This window comes from Dinoponera quadriceps, unplaced genomic scaffold (genome assembly GCF_001313825.1).
Source record: "Dinoponera quadriceps isolate SergipeBrazil2010 unplaced genomic scaffold, ASM131382v1 scaffold120, whole genome shotgun sequence".
NCBI classification, from domain to species: Eukaryota; Metazoa; Arthropoda; class Insecta; order Hymenoptera; family Formicidae; genus Dinoponera; species Dinoponera quadriceps.
The window spans coordinates 1,229,197-1,242,573 of NW_014554309.1; the positions used below are offsets into that span (position 1 = coordinate 1,229,197).

General features: G+C 48.5%; 1 protein-coding gene across 2 annotated transcripts in view; it reads right to left on the reverse strand.

Annotated features, from left to right (window-relative positions):
• The window catches only part of LOC106746143 (transcription factor Sox-5), a 66,036-nt gene that overhangs the window by 35,485 nt on the left and 17,174 nt on the right, over positions 1–13,377 (reverse strand). For both annotated transcript variants that reach the window (XM_014622385.1, XM_014622395.1), the window contains exons 2-3: positions 8,393–9,121; positions 3,427–3,646 (exon numbers count right to left, since the gene is read on the reverse strand). In XM_014622385.1, coding sequence (XP_014477871.1) covers positions 3,427–3,646; positions 8,393–9,121 — 949 coding nt within the window. The remainder of the gene's footprint in view (positions 1–3,426; positions 3,647–8,392; positions 9,122–13,377) is intronic.

The following is a 13,377-nucleotide window of genomic DNA, read 5'->3' on the forward strand; positions in this document are numbered from 1 at the left end:
GGGAGACCCCCACTCAACCCCGAGTCTGCCAACTCGAACATTACTATACGCCCTCCGCGACCCAAGAGGAGGAGAGCATCGAGACTACCGCCTTCCTCCTACGTTTTCTCGTCTCTCTGTCTCTCCTGTCTCGCCTTTTTACTCCACCTACCTCTTTCTCTCGCTCTCGCTCCATCTATCTATCTCGCATGCCCGCTCCTAAGCTCTCTTCCCTCCCTCCCNTTTAACGTCGGCTAACTCGGAGGCTCTCGCCGCGCAAACGCCGCCGACAAACGCGTTTTCGCTCCGCGCCGATGAAATGGCGGACGAGAGAGAGAGAGAGAGAGAGAGAGGAGCGTTCTCCACCCTCGAGAGGACCTCGCCGAGACGTCCCGGGCTCACACCGTGAACCGGTCGACTGCCTATGCGCTCGACAATGATCGATACGTTTCAGTTGTCGCGCAACAATTCGAGATGTTCTTCCAGATGCAACGTCGAGATGCCGTTATACGTTGCCCCCGAAGTGAATTCATTCGTCGCTCCGCGGGGTAGGTGCTTTCCTCGTCTCGCCCGGTTCGCAACGTTCAAGCGTTATTGCCGGTAGTTACGCGTCCCTCCGACTGCGAGTTTCAATTATTGGTGCAGCAATTGCGAATGATCGTAACGACTCTCGGTTCCGACGCCGGCTCTTTACCTCCCATCTCCCTCTTCTACCTCACCTGTTCTTCACTCACGGATTTAATCGCTTAATGATACCGGCCGGCTCTCCTTCTCCCTCTTGAATGCTTCGTGCTATTGCTCATGGATTCTTAACAAAGCTGGGGTGAAACGTTAAGCGTAATCTTATCGCAGCCGCGTTTATCTTAAAAAATTAAAAATTAACTCTTTCGAAAAAGGTAGAAAAACTTCTACGTCGCGCTTGAACTCGGCGTCGAAATACGATCGTGTCTCATTGCCGATCGGACAGATCTACCCTACTCTCGATGATCATTGATCGAGCGATCGAGTGAAACTTTTGATGATCCCGGAGAAAAATTTTATTCTTAGATACGTTACTGCGTAACTGTTAGTGACACGTATGATTTTTCAAGCCTAAAAGGTAAGGTGCAATTTATGCAGTTGGCAACCCGAGTCGAAATTTTAAATTCTACGTTAAGTCTTCAAGTGGAGAAAACGGAAATAAGTTCCCATTTGTAGCGTTAAAGGAGCACTTATCGTGCTCCTTTGACGCTACTAAGGAAACTTAGTCCTCCAGAGTCTACATTATCCACGATTTAGTTTTGCATTAAGTCTTTAATTAGAGAACACGGCAATAACTTTCCCATTTGTGGCACCAAAGAGGCACAATAGAGGACCTTTGAACACTTAACGTAGAACTAAATTAGACTCGAAGCAGGACCAAAATTTCGACTTGGGGAGACCTCTAGAGTCTAAATATTAGTTCTACATTGAGCCTTTTCAAGTGGAGAAAACGATAGTAATTTCTCATTTGTAGCGTCAAAGTAGTACAATAGAAGACCTTTGAGGACTTAATGCGGAACTGAACTAGACTCAAGGTAGGACTGAAACTTCGGGAATCTGTTGAAAGAGCGGAATATCTTGGGAATCAAAACGGGCAGCGGGACGTATCTAACAAGAGCAAAACATCCTATCACACTTCACGCGGCGTCTTCGCGTCTCCTTTACGCGCGTCGATACGATTGCGTACGTGCCGGCGTGTTCCTCCCCGTGTAGCGCCCGCGGGACCGTCAGGGTACATCTTCGGATCGTCGCTTGCGAACGCCACGAACGCGTTACCGCTCCCCGAATTTCGTATATTATTAATGTTCAAGTATGTGGGCCTTTCTCTCTCTCTCTCTCTCTCTACCTGCCGCGCGTACACGACGGGATATTTGCGCGAATGCATTCGTAGAATTTCGCCGGCGGGTGAATTTAGCGGGACATCGGAGGAGAAACATCGTTTCCACAGCACGTAAATGACTGGCATAATAACGGTAATACACGTCGGGCATTATCTGCACGCGCTCGCATTTTTGCGGGCAGACAGGTTCCTCCGGTCTCCCGCGATTCCTCCGAGCTACGGCGGTGGTGGCGGCGGCGTGGATACGGCGTTGCATTTCGCCGCAGCCACGCGATGACCCGCGCTTTTTGAGACCGGCCGAAGCATCGAGTCATCGCCGTGAGACGGAAGGCGATACTAATCTCGACGCGGTTATCAAACCGATACAAGCCGAAGTGATTTCAATAAGATCTCATTGTGCCCGACGTTCGCGCGCGCGCAGCCGATCGCGCGCGAATCGCGTTCTGGCGTGATGCAGGCGCATCAAAGGTGTACTGTTACTCGCCGAGGTGCAACGGACTCGCCGCTATTAGTACGGTAATATCGCGGAGAAAGAGAGACCGAGAGGGAGAGAGAGAGAGAGAGAGGTCTTGACATTATTGTCAGGATCATCGCGGGGATGCTTCTAAAGCGGAAGAATACATGGGGCTTCACATTCCGAACGCATGTCGGGAGGAACGCGCGTCGAATTTTTTCCCGAGTTGTTATTCGCGGCGGCGTGCGTAATCGCGAGCGTTATAAAATTATTATCGTCCGCGATCCTCACGCCGGTTGAAACGGTCGCGCATACTTCACGCTTCATCACGATGGCTTTGCTTATTTTTTCTTTTTTTATTGGAAACGCATCAAACTGGTCGCGTAACGGCATACCGGTCGTCGCGCCGAGGAACAACTTGCATTTCTCATTTTTCCCGTCTCGTCACCTGCGCGCATGATATTCGCACGGCCGCGATTTAATCGCGGCAATTATAATTCCATGATAATCGATGCACTTTCCCTCGTCAATCGACGACACACGCCAGTTAGCGATTTATATATTGAGACACCGCGGCTCGATCCGCCGTGCCCGATTTCGTCACTGGCACTCTCGCATTCTGTTTCTCTTATTAATCGTAAACGATATCCCGCGTGGTATGACATGATTGAACGAGTTGTGTTGATCATGCACCTGTCTGCAGAGCACGCTGGAGAGTTGTATCATTATCTACTATGATATACGTGGCAACAACGAGTTCTATCGCTCTCGAATCCCCCTGCTTCCATTCAACGCATTCTGCGAGTCGGTATACTCGGTGATACCGGGACTTTCCGCGGCTCCGTGTCATGCTCGCTTATTTTATTATTATCTCGCTTATATTTGCGCCCTCACGAAGCTCTCTCGTGACCATTCTCCCGCCCCCCTTGGACTTTTGCGACCGTGCGAATCTGTCCGGTTCTCCTTCATATTTTTATTCGAAGTAGAATCGATCGTCGCTTCGATCGAAGTAGTCGCACGCGGAAAGTAGTTCCGGGACACTCGGTATGCACATACGGTCCTATACTAATTTAATGCGAACATAATTCTATTACACGCCACCTGCGTATATGAGCGCAGGAGGATAACTCACCTTCGACTGGTCCTGCTGTTGCAGCAGTTGCTCCCTGATCAGCTGCAGTTGCAGGATCATCTCCGACAGTCGACGCTCCTTCTCGGCGAAGCTCTCGGCGCAGAGGACCCTGTGAAGGGCCGCCACGCCGTCCTGCTGTACCTGCGCCTCCGTGTTTGGTATCCTTCCGGCACCCGGGGGCGAAAGTGCCACGTTATTTGCCACGGTGGTCGTGCCTCCGCTGTAACACAGGCAATTAAATTACGGTCAATTTCGTCCGGTTAAACAAAGAGAGAGAAAGAGAGAGTGAGAGAGAGAGAGAGAGAGGACAGGAGGGATTTATTACGACTCGAGAGTGAATCTCTTCGACCATTCTCTTCGCAAGTATAAGTATAAAAAAAGAAAACCGCGCGCAACAAGATGTATAATTATTTTAACGATATAATAAATGATATATTAATGTGAAAATCCTCTCGAATTAACTGACAACGTTATCGACAATCAAGTGCGATTATCTTGTTCTCGATTATTCGATTAAACTTGTCCTCGATTAGAGGGAGAGAGAGAGAGAGAGAGAGAGAGAGAAGAGGAAGAATCTATCGCTAGGACGCAAGTAAGAAAGAAGGAGACGGCCTCCGGTGCGTTGGAACAGAACCGGATGGTAGTGGTCGCGTACGCGATGCTGGAAGCCAGGTGAATAATAGATGGGTCGCGACCGCGCAATCACGACGGAGCGAGTGTTTGCGTCCATGATGGGGTGCCCCGCGCTATCACCCCCCCCTCCCTCCGTGTCCCCAGCCGGATCCCGGCCCTCGAGCGGCAGCAGCACGGAACCAACCTCGAGCGCCTCGTGCGCCTTTATGTCGGAGAAAATGGACCGCGAATAAGTGATACAGGGCGCTATTGTGCTGCGCTTAGGAGGCCGCTTGGATCAAGTCTGTGCGAGAGCGAGGACGACGACGAGGCGACGACGACGAGATGCGAAAAATATAGGCCACCGCTTTGTCCAGCGGGCTCCGGTCATGGTTCCTCCTTTTCTTAGCGTTACGGGGTCGGCGATTAAAGTCACATTACGATGTACGCGCGAGCGACACGGGGCATTTAAATTGTAACAGTGGGATAATTGACTTTACCGAATCCCAAGCCGGGCGTTTTCAAATTTCCAACGAATGTCGGAACTGTGTATGTTCGAATAGCTAGGAATAGCGTTCTCATGTCAGTGATGTAATATTATATCGTCTCACGTGAATGTATAATCACGAACTTTTATAAGCTGCGTTCGTCGATGGGACGCTAATCTCGTCGTGGCGAAGAAATCGATACATCAGACCGAAGATGAAATACTTATTTGAATTTATTTGAGGAGCGCCTCACCTCGCTCGAACCAGACACGGGGTGTGATACTTAATATTAAATATTTCCCGAGCGGTTAAGTCTATCTAGTTCGGAGTCGACGGCCGACAGCGAACAGGCGCGCATCCGGCTCTTCGCGAAAGGATTTAATTGTACGCGCGATAATGACGGCCGCGACTCGGTGGATCCTCGTTCGTGCTTGCCGGCTTGAAAAGTAAGAGGAAGAACCTCCCTCCGTTATTATTATCGCGCGCTAAGACATTCGAAGGGCTTAATTTCATGCGCGAGCCAAGATAAATGGTCGCCCCCCTTCCTCTCTCTCTCTCTCTCTCGTCTCCTTTTGTGCCACTCTCTCCGCGCGCACAATCCTCGCGCACGGCACGCCGGGTTAACGGGTGCGAGAATGTATGATAAATTGACGGCACATGGATTGCAAATAAAGTCAGTAAGAATAAAGAGGCGTTTTCTCTCTCCTCGCGGACGGGACGCGTTCGATTTATAATAAAGCGCTTCGTTACGAGCGATATTATTAAGAATGATGCATAATTACCGTTATTCTAAATCTCGACTCTCGAAATATCGATTTGCACGACGATTGAAACTCTCAGGCTCTTTAACAGCGTCATATCGCCAGACGTCATGCCCGCCGGCGCAGATCTCGATCTCGTGATCGTTAATCTCCTCGTCAACATTGAAAACACGAGAAGCTCTTACATATCGGAGGTCTATAATGCGACGCTCTTGCTCCGCGGGTTTTTATCCAATACCGGCTATATTTAGCACAGCCGAAAGCTAATGTACATGCCCGATATTTTCGTCCACCCTATAACTCTAACATTCGCCGGTCACTCGTATCTCCAAACGCTCGTGCCCGCTCATAATACGATATTCGCGGTGTGTGATACGTCAGTAGTGCATATATGATACGCGGATTCGAGACGCTTTATATAACAATGTTGTCGCGGCCGTTTGCACGTCCTGTTGAACGTGCACGCGCAAATTTGTACAAGTGGCGTACGCGTCCGGAGTTGCGCCGGAGACTCCTAACCTTTGACCATTCTCGCGCGTTTTATCTTCGTGAGAATTCAACAGGAAGTTCAAATAAAATCGTTAATATAACCTATAATCCCCAGCTCGCCGACGAAAATAGAGAAGCCGAGGAATTATTCCGGAAACGCGCGTCGCCGAGACGTCTTCGAGCGTAATAATTATGTAGCGACAACAATACCGCGCGAAGAGGATCGGACGTGTATTTTTAAATCGAACGCGTTATTTCGATACACACACGAAGTCGCGAATTGAACGGGCTCCAAAAAGAGGGTGAACGTCAACGTAAGTGCAAGTTGTACTGTTGGCTGAATTTTTGAAGAATCTTGGCCCGACGTCCGCTCGGTGTGGGCAGCAAACTGGCACAGTTAGTTCTGCTACCGCTTCTGCACGCTGCCAAGTTCACTCGTTTGCTTTCAATGACTTCACTACAACGTGAGAGTCCGCGTTCCATATTATATCTAGGCTCGAGGGAAGACACTTTTTACGGAGACCCCTATTCCCATTGTCTCTCGTGGCACTACATTTTCCGACATAATCCTGCGTCGGATAACATTCTTATGTGACGGCGCGACGACACCGAGTGCGACCGCAGGGAAAAAAATGTATGTAAAAATAGGGAGTGGTATGAATACGATCGTCTCGCGAATGATTTGCGTAGAAACGTTCGATTAAATCAGTTGTTTTCCGCCTCGATCTCATTATATACCCACGATCAGAAACAATTGCGTCAAATGAAGTCCGTGGTAATATGATATGCAAGCGAGAGGTGTAATTTTATTATATCGGTGGTGTTATTATGCCATCGGTTTACGATATAAAGATCGCAATTAGCCACGCGCAAACAACTTATAGTTTGTATTCTCGGCTGTGTACGTAATACGAATGATTTACTCCGGAGAAGCTATGAAAAAAATTCCCACACGGTATCTCTCGATACAATGAATCAATTCATTGACGTTCCTGATTATTTAGAATAGGTATTATTACAAGATTTATGATATAATTAACGCGACGATAATAATCGTTCGCGAAGCAAAGTATGAACCTTCCTATGTGTGTGCGCGCGTGTATAGATTACACTTTTTCCTCCAAGCAATCCAGTTCGTGCAGTTTATGCAAATTTCACCGCATTTTAAAGTGCCAAATATATTTTCACATTTCCGCTCGATGATGATTGTTCAATGGTACTTGAGCGTAGGCGTTACACTACTTTTTGACCTTATACCATTGGTCATTGTCAACTGAATGTACGTCGATAGAGATTAGCTTCAAGAGACTAGGCTCCCCTCTCAACGGTCTTGAAACAATAGTCTCTTTTAGGCCCCGCCCGATCGTTAGTTATATGCTACCATACCCGAGATACCAGGCGCAGCCTTGAGAATGTTGAAGCAAAAACCACACAGTGGTCTTTTCTTTCAGAAAACAAAATTACAGTCGCCGCCTTAATATCCGGTGATAACGTCAGACGAGGAAAAACGTGAAATAATGCATCGTAAGTCGTATTCGATAAATATCGGTGGTTTCAGAGTCTAGAAGAGAAGAATTTTCACAAGAAATTTTCCGAGAAATTTGATGACCCGCCTGATGAGATTGTTACGGACAAATCATATGCTGTTATACTTCTTAACGGAAACAAAAATTTTTTTTACTTGAAAATGTATCGAGTGACTTACATTTAGCTACGATCCGAAATATTGCTGTTTAAATCATCGAGGGAAGAGCTGATATCTTGTGTGATAAATTTTATCGTTAAATTTTAACTACTGATCGCGACAAGTCCATTTGTCTAATCAACAAAGGTCGATTCGCGGCGGCGTTTGCATGAAACTCCTCGTTATAAAAGCGGGATAAAATTTAAATAAGTATGTATTTGCTGCGATTACGTAGTTACCAGCAATTAAATTGCGAGAGCAAAAATCACCGCGGCTTGGAACATACACAGCGGAACGTAAAGACACATCCGCCTCTGATTTGCCATTATAATATATTAATCAGTTATGTAAAGAGCGGGAGCGATGTGATAACCTCGGCGACACGGTGGCGCATTATGAGGCAGATATTGCAACAGTATAGTGCACTGTTACAATGTCCATCGGAAATTGTATCGAATAATTAACTTGGCATACATAAGTTGCATAAGAAACGCTTATCTTTGTACGTCGCGTTGATTAAACTAATTGTTATGGACGAGCTCGGACGGCCAACAAAATTGGAAGAAACTCCTCAAAGGCGCCCTGTTCTCATTTCCTATCGTTCAGCGGGTATCTCCCGACGTTAATAGCGACTAGATCGGTGGTTAAACGGCGGAAAGCTGCGAATCATAAAATGGCGATTGAACAACCTGACGCGATGCGGGCAAAGATCAAGTCGAAAACAATTCGCAAGTTCGAGGAAAAAAAGCGACTTTGGTAGCCATTGAAAGAGAAGGAAATAAAGCACAAAAATATCTCCACGAATATATATCGTATTGGGCGCGTATCGGAGGAGGAAAATAAAAATCGTGCCGCTTTCGTCGGGAAGTCAGTTGCCGGTTATCGGTTCCTGCCGAAATTCTGACTCGATATTTGATATCACCTGGACTAACCTATGCGCATTGTGGCCAGTCGGCGTGGAAGAGAGCGGCGGCGACGTCCGCTTGGTGTTGCTGGTGTCATCCTGAATGGACAGGGACTCGCTGTTCATCTTGCACGTTAACCTTTTAAGAACGTCGTCCATGGACCTCTTGCTACCGGCGGCGGCGGTGCCGCTGCCGTTATTGTTGTTGTTGTTCTGCGTGACGGTGTTGTTATTGTTGTGGTGGTGCGGGTGATGGGGGTAGTAGGGGTCGACGGAGAGGAGGGTAGGCGGCGAGCCGCACTCCGAGGAGCTCGCCGGTTCCAGTACGCCGCCCGACGACGAAGACGTGTTCGTGTGGTGATGGTGATGGTGGTGGTGGTGATGGTGGTGATGGGGATGGTGGTAAGGCGCGAGGGTCTCCTGGTTCGAGAGGAAGAGCAGCCTCTGCCGCTTGGCCGTCCGCAGGGAATTCAACGAGGGCGATGGCGAGTCACGCAGATCCGGCTCGCTGGTCGTCGCCGGTGACGAACAGCCGGACGACTCGCACTCGCCGCCTCCTCTCTGATGGGAGTAGCACTCCTCGATGTCGACCGGGGTGGCGGCACCCTCCTCACCCACGGTTGCCTCGCCACCGGAACCGGCTACCGGCGAGGTCGTATCCTCCTCCTCCTCGTTGGCGCCTGCCACTGTACCCGCACCGCCCCCGCCCTCCGATAGCTTCGTTGGTGGCGACTTCCTCTTTGAGGACATCCTCAGTCTGCAACACAAGCGTAACGAGAGACCGCTGAGTTTTTTGTCTTTCTTTCTCTTTTCTTTTTTGTTTTTGTTTGCGTCGCGCGTGTACAGCCTTTACTCGACGGGGGGTGTGGTGTATCGGGGGAGCAGGGGCCGAGGAGGATCGTCGATGTTCAGAGGAGACGTCGGTCTTCCGATAAATGTTTTCGGCGTTCGCTGATACAAAGAGCTGACACACACATACGCACAGTTCTTTAACCACGACAAGAATCTGTCTAGAACGTCGAGATTTCTTTGTAAAAGAATATCCTTCGTATCGCTTATGGAGTATATATGGTTTTAGTTCAGAAGTCAATTTCAGCATCCGCAGGTGGATGGAAGGCCGTGCGAGGTCATCGATAAAACGACGTTCGCTTCTTACGTCGCCCAGACGTTCCCGGCGGGCGCGGCGGCGTCTAAGCTATCTGCCATCTGGCACGGGGTTAATTTAGACACGGACTAGCCCAAGTTCGTCCGTCCATTTCCGTCTACAAATTACCAAATCTAAATCCAAATCCGACCATCGACCGGTCGTGTCGGCGGCGTCAACACCGGCGGCCCGGCTGAGAAACGAATATTACGTAACCGGGCGCGAGACGCAATAATGAGACGCAATTATCGAGCGGGGATTATTGTTGAGCTCGCGTGTCGCAACGTACTTTCCATTAATCGAGCGAGATTCCATTAATCGACTGACCGAGAACTCGCCGGGAGCGCGGTGGGCGAAGAGGGCGAGAGAAGGAGAGAGAGAGAGAGAGAGAGAATTACGTTAGCCGATTATCTTTCGCTGGCGAACGCGAGCGAGGTTGCGAGGTCAGGAACAAGAGCACGCGCGCGCGGCTCATGGTTTCTTTAACCGACATTGAATGAAAAGCGGCGGGCGACACGTGTTGATCCCCCGGCAGTGCGTCAGGGAAGTTTTTCCGTTTCCGTCGCGACGGTAATTCACTCGGCAACGAAAGAAAAATTAATAGCTACACCGCGGCGATCTGCGAAGCGCGGATTTCCCCCCCTCGAGTCCACTACCCGAGCGACTCTTTTCCGATATCGCTACTTTTTAATCGCACGAAGTAACGCGATCCATATTGGGCGAACGGAATCTGCGTTCATAGTTTCTTCTCTGTAGCACAAAGCCGTTCGTTTTAGCCGACAGCGCGTCGATGATTTCTCTCTTGTTAGCTCGCGCCGACCTACATTTTTGAGCTCTGATTGATGTGCAAAGGCGAAGTACATTGCGTATATACGTCAGCGGTAATGACTTTTAGACGTAAACGACTTCCCGACTCGGGGGGAGGGAGCGCTTTATATGTCGCTTTGCGACTCAAAATTGTCCTCCGTGATGCATATAATTACGGGAGGGGGGAGGGGGGAGATTTATTGCTGCGCGTTACGCGGACATTTGTTAGTCACATAATGGAGAGCGATTTACGATGCTGAGAATGGTACGTGCATCTTCTCGGGACACGAGGGCGATGTATCGTAGAGTTATGAAATATATAATGACATCGCGGTTGTCATCGGTCATCGCTTCGGAGTATATCACGAGGCTGAAGGTAATAATATTTACACAGCGTGTTGCGCAAAATCCTCTCGGAGATCTATTCTTCCACGCGATATAGAGCAGACCGATTGAGAGATCGATCGTGGCTCCTTTTTAGAAACGGACGTGATACAAGATGTATTCCCAACAATATCTGCGAGTCACATAGTACTTCAGTTGGCTAATTTTTTAAAAAGCTAAATTAACATCCCAAAGAAAAATATCAATATTTTTGTCCGGTAATATCAATGCACATCAGAGAGAAAAATATCAGTAGCTTCTGAATAAAATTTCGCCGCTCGACGAAGTGAAGACAAGCCGGCTTTCGTTTCCGTGAGTCAATTCGCGACAAAGATAATATTTGTGAAGATAAAGATAACATTTGTGTGAGAGATATGTTGCGTAAGAGTTGCGGAAGGTCTGCGCGATCTCCCGACATGATACAGATTGATCGATCGAGCGAATCTCCAGAGCGATCGGCTATGACATTCCGCATTAATATTCTCACGGCAAGATCAGCGTTTTATTCAACAATATGTGTTCTCTGCAATTATATTGGGATTTCTGTAAGCAGTGACGTCGTAATCCGTAGCCTTTGCACATCGCGAAGAGCGCGCCGTATCGAAGGAAGTCGGAATCATCACATCAATATTCGCGCTCGACGTATATTATTGCGAGTTTATCATGCGGATCGCATACTAGGAAAAAGATTTCGTCAAATTTAACAAATTCCATCACATCCCAACAAATTTTATCATTGGCATGCTCCAGAGAAACTAATGTTTCGATTAATAAGTACGATTGTTGAGACTTCTCAACAAATATGTATCTTTATCTTAGATAAGAAATTTACTCGAAATGGAAGGTAATTTTCTTATAAAGAAATTTTTTACTTCATTTTACATATATTTATTGTAACCAAATAATATTTTATCCGGTTAAAAGATATTATTTCAAATAATAGCGTTCTTTCTATCAAATAATCGAGTTTTCTCGCATGAGACAATAAAATTTCAACTTAAATAATATTTCGTACAAGTATATGTTGTTTCTACGAAACAGATTTTAGTCAAATAAATGGAAATGCCCAATCTAGAGAAGCCTTTTCCTCTGTGCACGAAAGCGCAAGACTGAGGGAGGAAGGGGAGGGAAAGCGATGCGGGAAGGCGGAATGCATATTACAAGGTGCGACACAATATTTTTCGGATAATTTGTCAGTGTGCGCGCGTCTAACGAACTTCTTCGTTCGCGATTCGCGTGCCTCTCCCGCGAGCCCCGAGAATCGCATCGGCGTACACTGGAGGGACCATGTGGGACGGCGATGAGAGCGGAGCGCGCGATGAACCGGAACGGCTTGACGCGCGAGTGAGGGATTTCGGCGGGCCGCTTAATCGGTAAGACTAGTCGTTTACGATTAGTCGACGGTCTATCGCTCCCCGTCGCGTGACCCCGCGCGGATGCGATAAAGCTGGAGGGACAGCCGAATTTCTTCTCGGCAGCGTGTCCGAGTAACCAGTGCCTGAACGCGTCGTTGTTCCCGGAGAAACGTAATTCTCGAATCGTCCTCGTTGCGTGTTAATGCGCTCGACGAAATAAACCGAGCTGAGAATTATACTTTTTGCATTGCCGCTTAATCGGAGACTCTCTCTCTCTCTCTCTCTCTCAATATCTTCGTGAGAAGAATCTTGCAATTATCTTTTATTTATAACATTTCGGAATATGTGAGTTCGCGAGGAAAAAAAAGGAGAGGGTGACTGAAGGGCTCGCAGTGTTAAAACTGATCAACTCCGCAGTTTGATTTTTCAAGTGGATTTAACCGTACCGACGTTTCCGCGCGTCGATCGGTACAAGAAACGGAATATTTCTAAAAACAGAACTGAAAAACAGAGGGATTTTCGCACGGCGCCCTTTCATTTTCAATTCCCGATCCCTCCCAACTCTGAAGCCGAATCTGGCTCGAATCTCGAAGCGAGCGACCCGCGAGGAATATTTAACGCGGAGACGTGTTTGCGCGCCACAATTGACGCGCGGCGGATAGCAATCTCATAAGTCACGATCGCCGGTCGCGATCGGTCAATGTGCGAGAAGCCTCCGGCGATCGGACAGCGGGGAAATTTCGCTGACAGAGTCCGTTGCTCCTGCCACCTCTGCTACACCTCTCACATGCCGAACCTTCACGTTATACCAGTCTATCGTGTCCCGCTCTTCTATTTCTATTGTCTACGTGTTGACATTGTACGCGCGCGTCTACGCATACACGTACGCGCGCATCGCACTCTCTCTCTCTCTCTCTCGTCACAGTTCCTCGTTGGTACGTACGCGCGTATGGACCGCTCGCTCGCTCCTCTCTCTCTCTCTCAGTACGGTGAAGTATTTCTGTCCCTAGACTTCCCGCCCGGCATAATTACTTCGCGAAGCGCACAGATTCGCGACTATAGGCCTCGCCTCGTCTCTGTCTCCGGAGGAGACCGAACAAAAAGCGCGCGCGCACGTCGACACGTCCGCGGAAGAAATATTTTTAACCGCCAGATGCCATCGTGTCCGGCCGACTGAAATCACAGACGAGGATAGCGAGCGAGAGCGAGAGAGAGAGAGAGAGATCATCAACGCCGCCACCGAGATACTATTAAAGACCAACGGCCTTACGAAAGTTCGCGTGACTGCCGTGATACGTGGACTAACCGATATCCGGCTAACCT